This window comes from Solea solea, chromosome 3 (assembly GCF_958295425.1).
Source record: "Solea solea chromosome 3, fSolSol10.1, whole genome shotgun sequence".
Lineage (NCBI taxonomy): Eukaryota > Metazoa > Chordata > Actinopteri > Pleuronectiformes > Soleidae > Solea > Solea solea.
In genome coordinates, this window is record NC_081136.1 from 34,181,565 (window position 1) to 34,200,733 (window position 19,169).

General features: G+C 45.1%; 2 protein-coding genes across 5 annotated transcripts; both read left to right on the plus strand.

Moving 5' to 3' along the window:
• Positions 1-1,159: 1,159 nt before the first annotated feature.
• Positions 1,160-9,957, plus strand: si:dkey-159a18.1 (sortilin). Of its 2 annotated transcripts, XM_058625517.1 has the most exons (21): positions 1,160-1,636; positions 1,937-1,999; positions 2,117-2,193; positions 2,319-2,415; positions 2,759-2,926; positions 3,004-3,077; positions 3,189-3,235; positions 4,097-4,233; positions 4,316-4,399; positions 4,896-4,956; positions 5,918-6,070; positions 6,311-6,408; positions 6,486-6,585; positions 6,701-6,875; positions 7,287-7,480; positions 7,933-8,125; positions 8,548-8,664; positions 8,752-8,896; positions 8,986-9,092; positions 9,450-9,564; positions 9,681-9,957. In XM_058625517.1, the coding sequence occupies exons 1-21, from the start codon at positions 1,352-1,354 to the stop codon at positions 9,693-9,695; spliced, it is 2,505 nt and encodes an 834-aa protein (XP_058481500.1). In that variant the 5' UTR covers positions 1,160-1,351; the 3' UTR covers positions 9,696-9,957. The 2 variants fall into 2 exon arrangements, with proteins under 2 accessions (XP_058481500.1, XP_058481499.1); XM_058625516.1 differs by having other exon boundaries at positions 9,450-9,957.
• Positions 9,958-10,362: 405 nt separating this feature from the next.
• Positions 10,363-16,945, plus strand: fam3c (FAM3 metabolism regulating signaling molecule C). 3 transcript variants are annotated; one of them, XM_058625534.1, is made up of 10 exons: positions 10,363-10,455; positions 12,011-12,068; positions 12,222-12,326; positions 13,703-13,729; positions 14,065-14,185; positions 14,306-14,364; positions 14,486-14,536; positions 14,621-14,705; positions 14,796-14,922; positions 15,620-16,945. In XM_058625534.1, exons 2-10 carry the CDS (start codon positions 12,053-12,055, stop codon positions 15,710-15,712), a joined length of 684 nt encoding a protein of 227 aa, XP_058481517.1. In that variant the 5' UTR covers positions 10,363-10,455; positions 12,011-12,052; the 3' UTR covers positions 15,713-16,945. The 3 variants fall into 3 exon arrangements, with proteins under 3 accessions (XP_058481517.1, XP_058481520.1, XP_058481518.1); XM_058625535.1 differs by lacking the exon at positions 10,363-10,455 and adding an exon at positions 11,258-11,500; XM_058625537.1 differs by lacking the exon at positions 13,703-13,729.
• The last annotated feature ends 2,224 nt before the right edge of the window (positions 16,946-19,169 follow it).

Here is a 19,169-nt window from a genome sequence, read left to right on the forward strand (position 1 = left end):
GGATGCATTTGTAACTTGAGTGTTCCTGGCAGTGACCGATGTAGGCATAGAGTATTTTTGAGCCACTTTTTGAATCAGTCAGACTCCCGAGAAACAAGTGAGAACTTTGTCTTTTTTGGCCCGCAGCGAAGGATTTGGCAGAAGCCAGAAAGCCTGGTAACAGTAGTCAAGTCATGTCAGGTTTGACTGTTATGATTCACGGGCCTGCAAGAACTAATGCGTGCCAATGCAGAACAGGCTAGAAGAGTTTTGGAAAGTATTCAAAGGCACAGTGCACACAGGGTGAACAGTGAGTGGAAGTTCCAAGAAAGCCGCGGGACACTTTTCTGATTTGTAATAGTGGGTTTTATACATTTGTATACAAGACCAAAACAGTAAAAGTAAAAGTTAATGTTGCCACAGTGACTTAAGACGACGAGCTGAAAAATAAAGTCCTATGAAATGCAGTGTACACTATCAGGGCCTTGGGTTTGCAGGTGATTTCACTGACATTTAACTACAGTTGAAACCAGAAGTTTACATACACTATATAAAAAGACACATATGCTTTTTTTCACACTGTCTGACATGAAATCAGACAATCACTTTTTCTGTTTGCACCCAAGGATGAACCAGACTTGTGCAAGTCCAAAATATTCTATATTCTATAATATTCTATTGCAAGGGAATGCAAAGTTATTGCGAGAGAACTCAAACCTATTGTGAGGGAAATGCAAAGTTATTGCAATAGAACATAGAAATATTGCAAGGGAAATGCAAAGTTATTGCGATAAAACCCAAAATATTGCGAGGGAATGCAAAGCTTTGCGATAAAACCCAAAATATTGCGAGGGAATGCAAAGTTATTGCGATAAAACCCAAAATATTGCGAGGGAATGCAAAGTTATTGCGATAAAACCCAAAATATTGCGAGGGAACACAAAGTTATTGCAATTAAACCCAAAATATTGTGAGGGAAGGCAAAGTTATTGCGATAAAACCCAAAATAACAGGTCTCCTCCAAACTATAGAATGTCTTTTTGTCCACACTCATATTTCATATTTTCAATATTTGTTACATCACAGGAAAATGTCACAACTGAGCCTAAACAATTAGAAGTGACGCTTTTTCCTTTCTTGCACTGGTTTCCAGTGGCCACAAGGTGCATTTCCATCAAATGTGACTTCTCTCCCTGCGGCTCAGGTCACTTGGATGCGGGCAGAAACACCTGCTGCTGGCTGAAGACTCACTTCACTCAGCACTTTTTCCCTTTATGTTAATGACCCGTGCAAACACTTCCCACCCCTACTCGACTTCAGAGCGCAAAGGAACCAAAGTGAGTCAGAGACGGTGGAACTCAACAAATCGGACATGATCTGGAGACTGGTGGTCCTCGGTGTCGTGTGCGTCTGTCTTGTGGCCGCTGGAGAAGCCAGACGCCGCGGGGGGAGGACGGTGACTTTCCACCGGACTCAGCAGCAGGATGAGAGCCGGGGCCAAGTGCGCACACGCCCCAGAAGAGACACCAACAGCCAAACATCATCATCATCGTCATCAGGCGCGTCCAGGCTTATTTCTCACGGTCCTCCCTTCACCCCCTGCAGGCTCACACTCACCCCAGCAGAACACAGAGTTCTGGATGACAATACGCACGAGGTGAGGTGTGTTTTTAAAGTGTGTGTGTGTGTGAGAGAGAGAGAGACATTGATCTGGAGCTGGGAAGTGTTTGGTGAAAAGGGAAAAAAAAGCCAGGTTCAATGTCCACATACTGAAAAAACTGAATTACCACGTGTTAGCACTTCAAGTTGCATTCATTGTCAGCAAATAAAGACTTTGTTGACATGGAAATCAAGTGCTAAACATGGTTTGTTTAGCTAATAAAAAAAAAAAAAGGGTGGAAAATGTGTAAATAAACGTTTTAAGTGATGCAGGTTTTCCCCCGCCTTGCTCTTCCAGACAGGCTTTAATGGTGACGATGGCTCCTATGTGATCCTCACATGGGTGGGCGGTGGCACAGGAGTGAGTATTTCTGTTATGATATTAAGCATGGAAGGTAAAAACCTGTCACCGTCATATTTAATAAGCTGTGTTTCTATAGAGTGGACTGTCATGTCAGTTTTGAACTCGATTTCTCAGGTGGTCCTGGTGCTTTCCACCATCAGTGCTCCTCTCGACTCTTTTCTGGACGGTGGCTCGTCTCGACTTTACAGGAGGTGAGTCTGCGTCCGTCCGTCCACGTGTTTGTCGAAGCCGCTCAGTGCCGACCTTGACTTCATACCGACTCCCTTTCTATCTCTCTCTCTCTCTCTCTCTCTCTCTCTCTCTCTCTCTCTCACAGCACCGACTACGGAAAGTCGTTCCATGACATTTCCAGTCGCATCAACAACACCTTCGTAAAGGAGGAGTTTGGAGTCAGCGTCGGCCCGGGAAGCTCTGTGAGTTCACCTCGTGTTAGTTTGGGCAAATCCGGACAAGTTCTTGCCCTTTCTTTCTTTCTTTCTTTCTGAGTTCTTTGTATGAAGTGAATGGTACGTTAAAGGGTAGGTGTGTGTGTGTGTTATTGCTTCACAAAAGACCGAAGACATATTGTGTGTCAGGGAACTACGGTGGCCTTCGCACACCAGGAATGTTTGTCTCTTTAAAACACACACTTATGTCGGGAGTATTATTCATGTTCTGCCAATAAACCCGACGCTACCCACCGCACACACAGAAGTGCAACTTTTAAAAGGCGCTATATGTAAGTTTTCTGTTCCGTTTCCACGTCCTTCCACGCAGGTGATCCTGACGGCCGACACTCCAGTGCTGGACAACCCCGGCGGGATCATCTTCACCTCTACGGACGCCGGCGCGACCTTCAAGTTCACCCGGCTGCCTTTCCACTTGGCGCAGCCAATCACGTACCACTTCCTCAACCACGACTACCTTGTGGCGCTGAGCATCGATGTGAGTCGCACATTCTTTCTTCCTTTCTTTGTGTATCAAACCCACGCCCTTAAAGGTAAACATGTGCGACGTTGCAGGGCGGCCTGTGGCTCTCGCTGGACTTTGGTGCCAAATGGACAAAAGTGCATGATGGAGTGCATTCCTTCTCGTGGTGAGAGTCACTGGGATAATATCACACTCACGTATACTGTTTATGTTCTCACACAGTAATACACATATCTGTAGCACTTTCACAATGTTTTAAACGTTTTCTTTCCATCAGGGGAGCTGGTGTCAACTTGTTCTTCAGCTGCAGTCGAGTAGACGCAGGTAGGAATTACAACAATACAACAATACAATTGCGGCTCTTTATTGCACCTGTTCAGAAGGAAGCATAAAGCAATAAAATTGCCACAAAACGATAAATGGCAGTAGCTACTGTCTCAGTACTCAGGTGATCGAAAACAAGCTGAATAGAAGCCGGAATGGTCCCATTCTCACTGGATTCTCCTTAAAGACCCTGGTATACTTCTGTGTCAGGGTCCTGCAGTGTGCCACGTCACCACCGGGTGGCGTCACAGGTCTGGACGCATGGGAATAGGACGCATTCCGACCAAAGAAGAAGAGAAAGATGCTACAGCTCCCTCTGCTGTAGTTTGCAGATGAAAGGCTCGGAAGAGGGGGAAGTCGGGGTGTCAGCCGGTTTGTGGGTCGCCAGGCCGAGGCTCGGATGACTCCCCTTGGCGACGACTTCTTCTGTTGCCGAAATGTTTTTTCTGCTTGGTGAGCGGGGGCTTAATACTCCACCACTCAGTGGGGGGGCAGAAGTTCACTCCCAACACGGTCTTTATGCGTGGTTCCAAGATCTGCTCTGATATCTGGAAGCATACCGTCGCATGATCCCAAACGGCCCAAACGGACAAACCAGCCCGAGGTGCTTTTACGGCAGAAGCTTACTCTGCAAACACAGAAAAACAACACACTTGTTTGGGATGTGAAGGCCACCGTAGTTCCACAATGTTCTGGAGAAAAAAGGTTTACGTGAGAACAGGAGTCCTCCCTTTTGTCGCAATACGCGGCCTCACAATTAGATGTCACTGGTTCCTACACAATGGACCTTGAAGTGTCTGTGTTTTCAATGAAGAACTACGATCCCTGTGACCAAGTCTTTGTTCTCGTCACTGTGTGTAGTGGAGGCGGACGAGCGGGGAGACTTGGTGCTGAAGAGGACGAAGGACCTGGGCAGAACCTTCACGGTGATCCATGAGGACGTCTACAGTTTCGGCTACATCGGCGCCTTCCTCTTCTTCTCCGTGATGGAAGACTCAGTATGAACGACAACTGACACATTTAGAAATTATAACACGCTCTTGTGTTGTCTCCATAAATGCGCTATTGTTCCGTTTGCAGAGATCTCCACGCGTCATGTACTTCTCGTCAGACCAAGGAGACACCTTCAGTCGAGCACTGCTGCCTTCTGCTTCCACTGAGCAGGTGACAAATCTCTTTTTTATCATCTATCAGATAGACTATACCAAAATCATACACAGCTGTTCACATTAACTGAGGTCTGTCCTGCCCAGTTGATCCGTTATCGAGTTACACACACACACACACACAAACCTGTACTATACCTTAGTGAGGACACGTCAAAGACCTCAAAATGGCTTCTCTAGCCCCTTACCTTAACCTTAAACCAGGTCTTAACCCCCCGAAAAAGCACTTTAAAGTTGTGAGGCCCAGCCAAAATGTCCCCACAAAGATGTTTTTGTGGACCTCACAAAGATATGAACACACACACACACACACACACACACCCACACACCCTTCACATCTTGCTGACAGCACAAACAAACACATGATCTCACGGGTTTATGGAATAAGAATAAAGCAGTCGTCGCAAAGTTGTTGTAATTTCAATTTCGTAGTCAATTCTACCCTCATGTGCTCTGTCTCATATGTGTGTGTGTGTGTGTTTGTGTGTTTGCAGTTCTACTCCATCTTGGACGGGGATGAGGACATGCTCTTCATGCATGTGGACAACCCAGGAGGTAACACATACACACACCTGTCTCACCTAATAACAATAATACTAATAATAACAATAATGATAATAATAATAATAATAATGATAATGATAATAATAGGTGACACACTTTCAGCCCTTCTTCGGAAAAGCTCAACGGTGAAGAGCAAAGACTGGTTTCACAAGTTCCTGGTGTTGCTGACAAATCGTTCCATCATGCTGAGTGTGTTGGTCCACGTTGTTCCCGCCCCCTTTGTCTCTCTCTCGCTCTTCTGTTTTCTCCCCCTTTTTTCTCCCTTGGCCCCACATTTCTCAGTCACGTCTGTTTTGTTGTTGTTGTTGTAGTTATGTTTGTGTGTGTATGTGTGCTGCAGAGATCAACATTGGACATGTGGGGGTGGGATCTTTTGTTTTATCCTTTGTTGGCTGGAGGGAGGGGGGGGGATTTAGGTTACACTGTAAAAGCTGACAAACATATCTTGGCATCAGGGTGTAACACAAGCACACACAAAAACAAACACACACACAAACGAAAAGTAAACCTTCCTCACATGAGGTCGTCTTCATGGTGAAGCGTCAAATGCTGCTCATACAGGTTTATATTATCATTAAATTCTCACTCTTGCCAACAAAACGACCGAAACGAGGCACTTCTATCACCTTTAAAGCTTTATTTTGGTTTATAAAAAAAGAAAAAAAAAGTCATTACAGAAGAGTGGATTCAAAGGTTAAAGGAAAAGTCACTTTTTAAGTTCTTTGTTCTGTTTCTTTGAAATATTCAGAAAACAAAAAGAAAGTTACCACATCCTGTTTGCACCAGTCGGAGGAATTGTGGTTGCTATATACAGACCATAATACCGACTCTTCTTCTTCTTCTGATTTTATTTGGTAGTAAAAAAGACTGAAAGTAGGGCAGATGCGGTTATTACCTGGTACATTTGACTGTTTTTTTTTAAATTATTATTATTATTTTTTTTAAACGGCAGACACCTTCTTTGGGACCATGTACACGTCCGACGACCGCGGGATCTTGTTCACCAAGTCGCTGGAGCGCCACCTGTTTGACGGGCAGAGGAAGAGCGACTTCACCAACGTCACGTCACTGAGAGGAGTTTACCTGACGAATAAACTTGACACGGGTAGGGTTCTTTACGTTTCCACCTTAAAGAACAACCTTAAAACATATTCTACTCATTCACTCTTCTGTTGTCGCCGACGGGATTTGGCGTGCGCACTTCTCATTACCGTAACTCCTAAGACCGTTTGTGATATCTGGGAAATTCACGGTATCTTTGTCTGCGATTGGTACGTTAGCCGTGATCCAGACCAGATTTACCAGCGCGTCGCACGTCTCTGGACCTCTGTTTTCTTTGTTGCAGACGGCCGCATACGCTCCGTCATTTCCTTCAACAGAGGAGGGAAGTGGCGACAGCTTAACAAGCCGGAGAACGTGGACTGCAGTGAGCAAACTAAGAAGGTACGGGGACGTGATTGCACTTCACGTTATTTCAAGTGAACCGTCGCTCACTGTTGCCCGTTTGCTTTGTATATCAGTGCAACCTTCACGTACATGGAGAACACAGTCGGAACAACAGGATCGTACCCATGCTCGCGCTGACCGAGCCGACGGCTGTTGGTCTGGTCATTGCCCACGGTAAGGTGACTTCACCACGTTTACTTGCCTGTATCTAGGACTCTGCTGTCAGCTGTAAATGTAGACTTAATAAAGATTAGACACTAAATCGGGATTATTTTCTTCTTTTCTTCAGGCACAGTGGGCGATTCCCTGTCGTCGTCGCAGCACCCCGACGTGTTTGTTTCCTCGGATGGCGGCTATACCTGGAGGGGGACACTGAGAGGCCCTCACCACTACAGCATCCTGGACTCTGGGGGTCTGATTGTGGCTGTGGAGGCCCAGCACGAAGGACAAGTCAAGACTATTAAGTACAAAGTGGATTTTTTACTATTCCATTTAACCCCACTGTTACCATCCATGTCGTCGTGCGTCGTACTTCTCATTATTACCGTAACTCCTAGACCCGTTTGTGATATCTAGAAAATTCAAAAACTATGGACTGGCGACCTGTCCAGGGTGGGGCCCTCGCCTTTCGCCTCAAGGTCAGCTGAGATTGGAGGATAAAGCGGTAGAAGATGGATGGACGGATACCAGAGAGCAGAGAACTAGAGCTTTGTGTTTTATGGTAGAACCTCAGGACTTCCCCGGGAACGAGCGTCCAATCGGAGACGAGATTCACCAGCAAATCGATAGAAATCAAGATGATGGTCATAAGAGGCTTAAACACTGTTAAACAATATAGAATTCTAGAGTTATGTTTAAGTTTTTTTTGTTTCCAGATTCTCCACGGACGAGGGGCAGTGCTGGAAGTCGTATAACTTCACGGAGCAGCCCTTCTTCTTCGCTGGTCTGGCGTCGGAGCCGGGCACCAAGGCCTTGAACGTCAGCGTTTGGGGTTTCCGGCCCGAGGAAGACGGGCAGCCCATGTGGGTGGCCGTGACTATTGACTTCCAGAGCCTCATCACCAGAGAGTGTGAGTTGCATTCAGTCCATTACAGGGCATGCTGCCATCTGGTGGTTGGATTGTGAAGTGAAGTTTTTGTCTCCAGGGTTTTCACTTACCTCAACCTAAAAAGGCCTTAAACACGTTCTCCCCCTCTTCATTTCTGATACATTCCACACACCGGTTTAGACACACATGCCTGCAAAACCATTCATTTAACCTCCTGCTCGTCATCTTCCTCCATTTTATAAAGACTTATTTCTCAAACCAACAAAATCTGCGTATTTTCAACAATTTTTGGTTGATTTATTTATGAAATTCTGTCAGAAAACAAAATGGGTTTTTCCCTTAAACACAGCCATTTTTCCAGAATATAATTTGCAAATGAAACCCGCTAGTTTCATTCCATGTCATGAAAGTTACAGCCACAACCATCACCAACTCCCCCCGTTTTTTCCCCCTCTTAAAACTGTTTTTCTCAGGTAGCGACCGGGACTACGAGGAGTGGCTCGCTCATTCGTCAGAGGGGAAGGACTCGGCGAGGAGAGGTTGCGTCCTGGGTGTGAAGGAGACGTACAGGAGGCTGAAGAAAAAGTCTGTGTGCCGCAACGGGAAGAGCTTTGTGGTGAGCAAGAAGCAAAGCCCCTGCCTGTGCACAAGAGATGATTACTTATGGTAAGTACCTAAGTAAGTGAAAGTGAAAGTGTTGTTATTCTTTATTTAACTCATCACATGGCAACACACACACACAGAATGACAAGTCGATTACATTATTGTAATAATAATAGTAGAACTTTTATTTATATTCATCTTTTAAGAGTTAATTTTCATGTTAAAAATTATAATTTTTTGAAATCCTTTTTCATGAGAGTATCTATAATTGTGTATTATTTTACCTAAAATAATAGAATGTCAGCGTCAATTTTATTCTGTATTCCTTGAAATTTGACTTTTTATCTCATAATTATTACTTTTAAAGTCATAATTTCGACCTTTTATCTCATAATTATGACTTTTTATCTCATAATTTCAACTTTGAGTATATTTTTATTATCAAGACGGAAATGGGCTTCTATAAAGGTCCTTTTTTTTTACAGCGACTACGGTTACTATCCTCACCCGAACACTTCCGAGTGTGTGAGACAACCCAACTCTGCCAATAAAACGCTGGAGATCTGTTTGGATGGAGAGGAGGACGAGCTCCTGACAGCAGGGTAAAAACAACCACTCTTTTGTTTAAAAGAAAACATCAAAAGTAAGCCTTGTGCACATGCTCACAGACGTCTGAATTATGCTTGCAGGTATCGCAAGGTCCCGAGTGATAAGTGCGAGGGTGGCTTCACGCCTCAGCTCGCAGTTCAGACCGTCATCAGGCCGTGTGGCGTTAAACCCACTCCCGGTTTTTCCACGTTGTCCGTGTCTCCGGAAACAGTCTTTGACACACCGGTAGGGTCCATTCTGTTGCTTTAACCTCTTTGTTCATGTTCATGTTTTCAAGTAAATGACACCTGTTGTTGCACGTCGTGCATGTGCAGCGAGAGAGGCTGGTGCTGATCCTGGTGTGTGCAGGGGCGGGAGCCGTCGTCCTGGTCGCTGTCGTCTCCGCTCTGCTCGCCGTCAGGGGAGTGGTTTATAGAAACAGGTGAGCGTGACACACACATGCGGTCATGGTCAATACAAGGGCAATATCAACAGCAACCACAATATCACACACATGCATTTGTCTCACACTATGGTCCAAGAAAACCCCCAAAAATACATTTCACATCAGCAGATAAGCCAATATTGTGTATATTTGATGTGTAACTGTGTATTTCAACTCTTAATTAGTTATACTGTATACAAAGCATGTGGATTTTTTAGGTACAATAGTCTCGAGTACTCGCACACACACACACACACACCCTTGTGTTTTGCACACACATCCTTGAGCTGCGCGTACTGTGTACACCTTTATTTATTTATTTAATTAATTGTGGTTTTCTGATTTGGTCTACAGGTCACCAGTGTACCGTTTCTCCAACCTCCAGATCGAGGAGGACAACAACTGCGCCAACGAACTCGAAAACGGCACGAGCAGCAACGGCGCCGCCTGCCAACACGACTCAGATGACGTGAGCGCTGTCACGATCACTTAAATGTTTCTCTTTGATGTTATTGTCGCAAGCTGAAAATGTGGTTGTTTTTTTTTAGCATGTCATCTAATTTATTTTAGTATTTTTTTGGACAGGACCTTATTGAATGACACACGACAACGGATATGAGATTGTCCAGCTGTGCTGCATTCTGTCAGGATTAATCCTTCATATTTGGACCAGATCATCCTTCTGGAAATTGTTAATGTCTTAATTTATTGAGCTTTCTTCATTTCATTGCTTTGCTTTGCTTGGTTTTTAACATGTACAGTTGTTTTTTTTTTAAATGCACCACACGTTTATGCATGTTCAATGTGAAAACAATCCTTACTTCACATTTGCATTGGTGAAAAATAAATGATTGCAAAACTACACCAGTGTGAGTGTCCGTCCATTAGATGGCGCTGGTTTCGCTTAAAAGTGTCCCGTCTGTGTCAAAGTGGGCAGAAAAAGAAGAAAGCAGGAAGTTACTGTAAAGATCCTGCATTGACACGATGTCGTACTACGCGACATATCAAAAGAATGGAAGACAAAATGTACAATGTCTCGTAATAATACACAATTCCAATCACAATACAGTCATAATGTGATTTTATATATATATTTATTTATTACTGTACATATTACGACAAGGAAGAGGAATAGCTGCCCTGTGGGAATCTGAGATTGGGGCGGGCAGATAAGTGCTCCGACCTCGCGTTAGTCTTCGGTTTCTTCGACAGAGTGGAGCATCGCGCCGTGTCCAACCAGCCGAGCTGTCATCGCTCCCGCACTACAACAGACTGTACCACAGGGATATCGGGACCGACACAGTGAGCCAGCTCTCCCCACAGTCACACAGGTTCGCACACACCTGGCGGTGGTCCAGCGGTGAGTTATGGACTTATTCATTTATTTTTCATGACAACATAAACAATTTGTTTCAGTGTTGTTGAAAAAAAATAAAAAAGAACAAAAAGAAGCGGGAGCGACACAACAACGCAGCCTTTTAAAAGTTAGCCTCCAAGCTAACATCACCGTCAACTGACAAACACGACACTGCGTGGGAGTTATTCAGCGCGACATAAACACTCGAACTAACCTTCGGCGCGGAGACAGATGTGTGTAAATTGCGTCCCCGTCTCTGCGGTTAGCAACCGACGTCATGACATGGAGGAAACGTTACCCAGCTGCTGTGACGGCGATTGAAAGATAACGGAAAACGCTTTAAACTGAGCATTCCAGTAATTTGGCAGACACCGGAAGGGTTCACTATTAAATATATACGTTTCCTGTTTGGGGGACAGCTGCTGAAAATGGACAGGGTGCAGGCAAAGTGCTTCTCCAACAACTGCCCCAGCCTAACTTGTTGGAAGTGGGAGACTCCCCTCTAAATATTAGAAGTCAACATTGGGCCTGTACACTCGTGGGCTAGGTTGAGTGGCCTCAAACACAAACCTGCTATAAAATGCACTTTGGAAACGGGGGGGGGGGGGGAGAAATGCACTTTTCTTCTAATACAAGGCAGCTTTCACAAAGCTGGAAGGGAACGGTGTAATTGGATCTGCCTGGTCTCCAGAGACAAAAGTGGACTTATCTCTCTGCTTGAAGATAACCAGCATTTGAGTCAAAAGTATATATATAAGTCCAAGTTAATCACATTGTTTTCAGATTTGTAGAGATCCAGTGTCAGGAAGGGGCCTGGCCTTGCCGTGTTGGTTAATCATTTTCAGATTAAACAGAGGTTTCATATTTCAGGTCAGGTGTTTCAGTTGGTTTCCTCAGCTGCTGCTGGTGTTCTTCTCCTGCTGTAGCTCTGAAGGTGCCTAAAGGATGGTGCGTACGTGATGATGGGCAAATGGAGCTTTTGTCGAACCACTGAACCAGTTTCTTTCTTTGCTCACAACACTCCCCAAACACTCCACGAACCAGTCAGGTGATTCATTCAGTCACCAAAAGCTGCTTCAAAAGGAATTGTACTTCAGGGGTTTGAAGCGCGTGTGTCAAAGCTTCAGTGTCACTCTGCCATCACTAGGGTACACAGCTTGTCGGAAATGCTTAGAACAAGAGGCTTTTACTTGACATTCATGCGCCGTGTTTTAAATAACACGCATTACATGGAGAAAGTCGTTATAACCTATTCAAGCGTGTTTGTAGGAGTGCCAGGCAAAGGCACAAACAAGTTCTGAAGAGACTGCATCTGCAATGTGTCTATAAACGTGTAATAGAACCTGTGTTATTGGACGTCTAATGGTCGATGTCATTCTTGTCAAAAATGACGGCCGCTGTAAAGCAAGGCCCTTCTCAGAGTACTTTATTGAACATTTATTATACTATCTTTTAGGTTTGTACACCTTAACAAACATGAAGTACATTAAACTTCCACATGTAAACCACATACAAACCTCTGGATTGAGCTGATTGTGCGATTGTTTCGTTGCCACAGGTAGTTTTTTTGTGGGGAAAAAGAGGCTGGACACGTGCTAAGATGATCCGGACCGCTGGTGAGTGGATCTCCTAAAACACACATCAGTGTGTGATGACAGGGAAAGTCCAGATATATATATATATATATATATATATATCATTATATATTATATTTAATGTACAAAATATTTAGACTCTTAATCTTTTCTGTATGCTTACTTCTCTTCCAGGTCTTTTGAAGTTGGTAGCGCTCGTCACTGCGTTCTTCCTGGCTGTGTTTTTGACATTCCAACTGCTGGAGATCAACATGGACTTTAAACTGGGCAACATGATGCGTGAGTGACCTCATCTCTACTCCTGAAACTGTAGGAAGTAGCCGGGAATCAGTTGTAAATGACACGTATTCACTCTCCTGCCGTCATCCTGGGGCACGTGTGTTTCCAGTAATGGTAAAACAGTAATAGAGCAGTGTTTGGAGTCTCATCTTCCCTCTGGATATTTCCTGCACTGCAAACAAACCCTGGACGTCCAACAGCCTGACAGGATAAACGCGTCTTGCAGCCGAGAAGCAGCGGGGACGTGGGTGTCGGGAGATCACTTAGGCATATAGTCATGTTGAGTTGCCAGCAGGGTTTTGTTAATTACTCTGATTATCCACACAGAAGAGGGGCAACAGAGCTTTAAACAAATAGAACCGACTGCAGTGAAAGTCCTGTGACAACAACCCTTGTTTGCATTGACTTATGCGGCTGCTGCTGCTGCTGCTTGACTAATGTTTCTAGGATTATTTAGTGCATGAACTTTACGATCCAGATCACTTAAAGTCTGGATCCGGACCCGGGCACCACCCTTTACGGACCCGGACCTTTTTTTTTTTACAATGAATCAGCGATAATTGCCACGTCTGTGTATGAACTGGCACAGTTTTGCTATATTTTACGGAACTAGAGGTCCAGGAAATGCAGATGTAAATTACCATGTGACAGCACTCGACTACTGAGAACTGGGTTTATTTTTGGCATGCAAAAACCCCCCCAAAAACTTGGTTTCAAAATGGAAACCACACTGCCGTTTCCATTCGTTTGAATCCAGCCATTTATTGTGAAATAGTTGCAGGACTGACAGACCCGCAGAGTCCTGACACACAGGATGCTGATATTTAACCTATGCAGCGCACTGGATTTAGCCACTTTGAGATTGTAGAAGTTATCAGAAGTAGCTGCACATTCTACCACGGCGAGTGTTCTCTTTTGCGATCTTAAGCCAGCTTGGAGGCTCGTCCAGAAGAGGTCGCAGTTCCTGGAGCCGCAGGAAACGTTAGCCAATCACACAGCAGCGCTGCCTCACGTTTATTAGTGGATCGGAAAAATTGTCCTGGATCCCGTTCACACCTAGCAATAAAATGCATCCTGGTTGCGTCACCCGTGACCTCCCTCGCCCTTTAGTCAGATATACGTCCACTTCATAGACAGTGCAGTCTGATAACAGGATGTAACAGGTGTAAAGTCGCAGTGAGCAATAAGAGACGCGTAGCGTTAGTGACGGCGACAAATACAACCTTTACGAGAAGTAATTAGTGTAAAGAACAAACAGACAAACTGCGGATCAGAGGGCGTCAGCTGAGCTGAGCTCACATGCGTCCTCCGATTGCACCTGGAATGTCTTAAATGTCTTAACGGGGTCTTAAACATATGAAATATTTGCTTTTCAGCAAAGTCTGTGACGGGGAACTTAGTCAGTAAGTGATTTCCCTTTTATCTCTGTTTCTCTGTGTCTTTGCCGTCTGCTTGAATGCCAATATTCCTCCTTATTATGTGTTTATTTTTGTGTTTTTTTTTTAATTTGAAATCTCTGCACCCCTTGAAATGCTACATCAAATCACCCGAAATCGCTTCACAGCTTCCTGTGCTTTCGACCGTCGCCTGCTCTTTCATGTCAAAAAAACACGTTTTACCTGCACTGTCCTGTTCCAGGTGTTTGCACCCGCTTGTGTGACCTGTTTGTGATGTGATGTGATGTCTTTGTCGCGGAATTATGCAAATTCTGACCTGGGATTCTTGAAATTCTCCCCAGCAAAGCCAGTCAGACACAAGTGTGGCCTGTTGAAGTCGTGTCCCAACGCACACTTTGCCTTCAAGATCGTGAGTGGAGCAGCCAGCGTGGTGGGGCCCAGAATGTGCCTGGAGGACAAAATGTGAGTCAAGTGACAACTTGGTGACGTAAATGTACATCGTGTGCTTATAAATGATGAGACTGGTGTGTAAATTCAAAGGTTTGCATGATTTTGACGCTGACCTCTGTCATTCTTCCGCAGAGTCATGAGCGGCGTGAAGAACAACGTGGGGAGAGGGATAAACATCGCTCTGGTCGACGGTAACCTCGTCACGACGCACACGCGTTTTTTTTCTCGTTCAATAACTGCTGTTGGACGCGGACTTGATTAGTGTCACGAGCAACAGTCCGTGAAACATGAACGTTTGTTTTCCGTACACAGGCAAAACGGGGCAAACCACAAACACAGCGTTTTTTGATATGTGGGCAGGAGGTGAGTACATGTCGTTTCTTTGGACACACACACGCACACACACACACACGTGTATCGTGTTAACCAGGTGCGACCCTTGTGCAGATGTAGCCCCCTTCATTAAATTCCTGAAGGACATCAAAGAAGGGACGATCGTGATGATGGCTTCGTTCGACGACGCTGCCACAAAGTGAGCCCGCCGTTCCCGTGACACACGTTGATGATGATGATGATGATGAGTTAAGGCCTTGAAATAATTTTGGCGTCTTCGCTCCCATAGGCTCAACGACGAAGCCAGGACGCTCATTGCCGAGCTGGGCAGCTCGGTTATCAGTAGCTTGGGCTTCAGGGATAACTGGATCTTTGTGGGAGGGAAAGGCATCAAAACCAAGAGTCCTTTTGAGCAGGTAACACCAGTGCCCGTCTTTACTTTAGAACGATGGGACAGGTTTGATACGTTTGCCACTTTATCGTCGCTGTAAGACGATACGATGCGATGCAAATCCCCCGTATTACAGCAGCAGAGAGATAGTCACAGAAATATATATATACACACACATACAGGTGGAGCATAATTGTGACAGTGGATGAAGGAATTGAGTACTCTAGTGATCACAGTGTCTGCAGGGAGCACTGCTGGTTGTTGTTGTGAAGTCTCACAGCAGCGGGAAGGAAGGACCTTCGATATATCAGCACTGAGCTGGCCTTCCCAGTCTCTTCCTGTCCCTCCAGCAGACCCCCTCCAGAGAAGACGTCTGGTGCCTCCAGTCTCCTCCCTCTGCTCTGCTCTGGCCTTTCTTAGAGAGAGAGAGCAATTTCCAGCTCTAACAGTGAGACAAAGTAGCAAACACATAAAGATAAAGGAGTCTTGAGTTTCTGTCTGTCCCTGGTCGTAGCGAGGGACATTGTCCATCTATGGAAACACACAAGCACACGTCGTGCTGCATCTTAAACTTCCTGAAAGACAAGTTTTTCTTAAATTGGTCTTGAATTCGCGTCAAACCTGTTCGGCGAGTGTAAAACAATATTGTGTCATGTGTGGAATGTCTTGTGCTTTAAAAAAAAAAAAGGGGTGTGTGATTGTGTGGTTTCCTCCCTCTTTAGTATATAAAGAACAACCCGGACAGCAACAAGTTTGACGGATGGCCCGAGGTGCTTGAGATGGAAGGCTGCATACCCCAAAAATACGAGATGTGATGGAAGGAAGCGGCACCGCCCCTTTTTGACGCCGCCCACCTCTGTCCTCCTGACATTCCTCGTGTGCACACGAGACTTTTCCTCTTCGTCTTTTTTTTTTTTTTTTATATTACGTCTATAGCTGTTTTCAGACTGGGACTGCAGAACTGGGTCCGAACATTCTGGCACGCGAGGAACGCGTTTTACATCCGGGGGGGGGGGGGGGGGGGGGGGGCAGAGGTGGTGCAGCGCGGGCGGCGGAGAGCGGTATCTGCTGCTGCTGCTGCTGCTGTTGCTGCTGCTGCTGCGTTCTCACAACAAAACAACTGGTTTTTCACCACGCCGCCGCTGCTGCTGCTGATGACGACGCCATTTCTAAAGTCATGCGTGGACGTCAGTGCATGTATGAAAGCAGATTATGTCTTTGGGCTGTGAAAGGGTCTCTTGCTCAAAGGGTTTTATTGAAATTGTAACATCAGCCTCCCTCCTTCCCCCCGACCTCTGAACTTCTGAAGGTTTTTTTTCTCCCCAGGGCCGTGCGGACACAAAAATCAGATCAGGCCATAGACCTCATGAAGCTTTTTGCTGGTCTTTCACCTGCACACACTTAATCAAACAGCGTTCAGATTTCACAATGCCTGTGGACATTGTGGAATGGGATGAATTTTGGTGGGGGCTGGTAATCTCAAAATGTGACTTAACGTCTTAAATGTCAATATTTAACAGACGGGTCTGGCGTGTTTCAGTCCAGTGACTGTGTCAGACGGAGTCTGCGCTCCGGTCATGGAGGAAGACAGTTTTAAACTTAAACTTAATTACACTGAAAGTCACTATGTCGCGTGTAAAAGTGATGACTCCGCCCACGTCGAGTCGGTGCTTTGTGGAAAACCAACCTAAACCGTGCCGTGCCGAGTTGGGACCATAGTGGACAAGGGCCGTTGGACTCAGTAATATCAGGCAGTAAGGTAGAGCGCACTGAATAGAAGGGACTTTAATGAACACTCTGACATAAAGTAGCTTTATAGCATGTTGCATTTTATTGCACTGCTGACTTTTCTTGTTTTTTTGAGGGGGGGGGGGGGGGGTGTGAGTGGCATGTCTTAATCAAATGCACCAAAATCACTGTGAAATATAATGTACATATGTGTGAAACGAGACTGTAGTAATAATATAATATATATAATGATGATAATAATAATAATAAATGATGCTGTTCGTTATATAGATACAGTTACTGTGGAGAAAGTCTTAGTGCGCAAACGTGTTAGCAAGCGTTCAGTCACTTTACCTCATGCGACGTGACACTTGGTGACTTCCAGTCCCAGGTTTGAAGATTTTATATTCAGCACCGTGTGTGATCATTATAGCCTAAGACCTTTGCACAGTCCTATATCTATATGATATATTTATAATGTGTGTGTGGGGGGGGGGGGGGGGGGGGGGGGGGGGCGGGGTTGTGTATCTCGTTGCATCTACAAATGGTCATTCCATTTTGTTTCTGTTCCATTTTTGCACTAGTTTTGCACTAGTTTGTCTCACTGTCAGATGTTCAGCTCGTTTAATCCCAACTCTCGTCAGATGTTCAGCTCGTTTAATCCCAACTCTCGTCAGATGTTCAGCTCGTTTAATCCCAACTCTCGTCACTCTGAACACATCGATAACAGCCCCGCCCCCCCAGACATGCCTGAGAATGTTAACGCGGGACTATCAATCACTATCGATGACCAAATGCAACGCCACACTTTACTGCGTCTTTTAAATAAATACATAAACATGTAGAGGAGAATAAGTGCCTTTGTGATTGTAAAATCATATAAAAAGAAAAGAGGTTAGAATATACTGTCACATGATTTTTGTAACCTTTTTTCCTGTCGTTCTAACAGCAGTGTGTGTGTGTGTGTAATATGCACTGTGTCACTGTTCAATAAAGAAAGTGTGACTGTTGCATATGCTCCTCATTCCATGTGTGACGTCCTCATTTAACTCATAATAAAGATCAGTATACGTGTGTATTCTCTCACTTCAGTGCATGATGTCATGCTCAACTAAATGTGTTCTAAACTGACCAGCAGGGGGCGCCCGCGTCTCATAATTCACCCTGTGTGTGTCCAGTGGTTTGTTAACACACAACATGGAACATAATGACAGTGTTCTGGCCTGTGTATGTGTGTTAGGGCCACTTTATTAGGTACACAGGACTCCTCACGAAGAGCCTTGTGCGTTCAGACGTGGTCTTGAGAAACCGTTGTCTTTCTATTTGACCTAAACAGAGCTAATTGGACGGCCACAGCTGTCAATCACACTGCCGTCCACTCATTTATCGTCTTGTTTTCCTGTAAATGGACAAACATCATTTATATCACGAGCCGCTGACGTACGACCAGCAACTGAGGCAATTAACCTTTGAGGAAAAAAACATTTATCTCGTGATAAATCAAGTGAATTAGGCTCATTTTCACATAAACTTCCATTTTTACTTCTGTCCTGATAAGACAAATAAATAAAAACAAGTGTATTGCTTCTCTCTCTCTCTCTCTGCAAGCTTCCCAAAATAAATCTGTCCTCCACACAAAAGGTGCTCACTTCTCAAAAGAAGGAAAATCCGGAGCGCTCAGCCTTTTCATTCCCAGTTGCCTCGGCGCGGCCTCTTACCTCTGCCCTCTGCCCTTTAACCCCCCCCCCCATCTGACCAAGTCACTCCCATGCTTCTGAAGCTTCTGCTCCAAAATGAGCGTCACAACAAACTCTCCTCGACCTCGACCCAGGGTTTCATTCACTGTCGTCTACATTTAATGCTCCACTGACGCCAGCAGGTGGCGCTTGCTGCCTTGCTCAAGAACATTTTTAAAGGGCCGGTCGGCGTATGAGAGACTGTCTCTTTGTCTTTGTTTGCTTTAAGCAAAAGGGCTCCTCGTCTACAGTAGATCCAAAATGCTTATTCTGAGGCTTGAAATTCCAATGAACCCTGCTGAAATGTTACATACTGTGTCTTTAAAAAAAGGAAGCTGGTGGTCAAACAGCTTTAAACTCATACAGTGTCACGGTTTGCTTTTAAGCAGCTCTCTAACAACCCTCAGAATTCAAATGCATGTACCAAACACGTGCACACCGTCTAGCATTTAGGACATTTTGCGTTTTCTCGAAGCAGAGGCGACGCAAACAAAGAACGACTGCGTCCTTCTTGGCGCGCGGAGGCCACCGTAGTTCCCCGATGTCACACATTATCTCACAGCGGACCTTTTAAAAACACCGGTGCTGTTGTTGTAGTCGTTTTGCATTAAAGCTGTCGTTGAAGTGTTAGTGTTTGGAGCGTGAAACCACTCCCTCAGTCTCCGTCTCTTATCTGATACTAGACACCAAACTGGGCCCAGCCCTCATGTTTACCTCCAGCTCTGCACATTTTAAGCCTTTTAAACTACTTTTCTTTCAGGTTTTCTTTCGCGGCCTCTTACCTCTGCCCTCTGCCCTTTAACCCCCC

Excerpts from the sequence above, each read along its gene's own strand:
- si:dkey-159a18.1 (XM_058625516.1), top strand. The coding sequence starts at position 1,352 with ATGATCTGGAGACTGGTGGTCCTCGGTGTCGTGTGCGTCTGTCTTGTG. Across the intron at positions 2,194-2,318 it reads TCGTCTCGACTTTACAGGAG|CACCGACTACGGAAAGTCGT; the intron begins GTGAGTCTGCGT and ends TCTCTCTCACAG. Across the intron at positions 2,416-2,758 it reads GCGTCGGCCCGGGAAGCTCT|GTGATCCTGACGGCCGACAC; the intron begins GTGAGTTCACCT and ends CCTTCCACGCAG.
- fam3c (XM_058625534.1), top strand. Across the intron at positions 14,186-14,305 it reads ATGTGCCTGGAGGACAAAAT|AGTCATGAGCGGCGTGAAGA; the intron begins GTGAGTCAAGTG and ends ATTCTTCCGCAG. Across the intron at positions 14,706-14,795 it reads TTCGACGACGCTGCCACAAA|GCTCAACGACGAAGCCAGGA; the intron begins GTGAGCCCGCCG and ends TCGCTCCCATAG.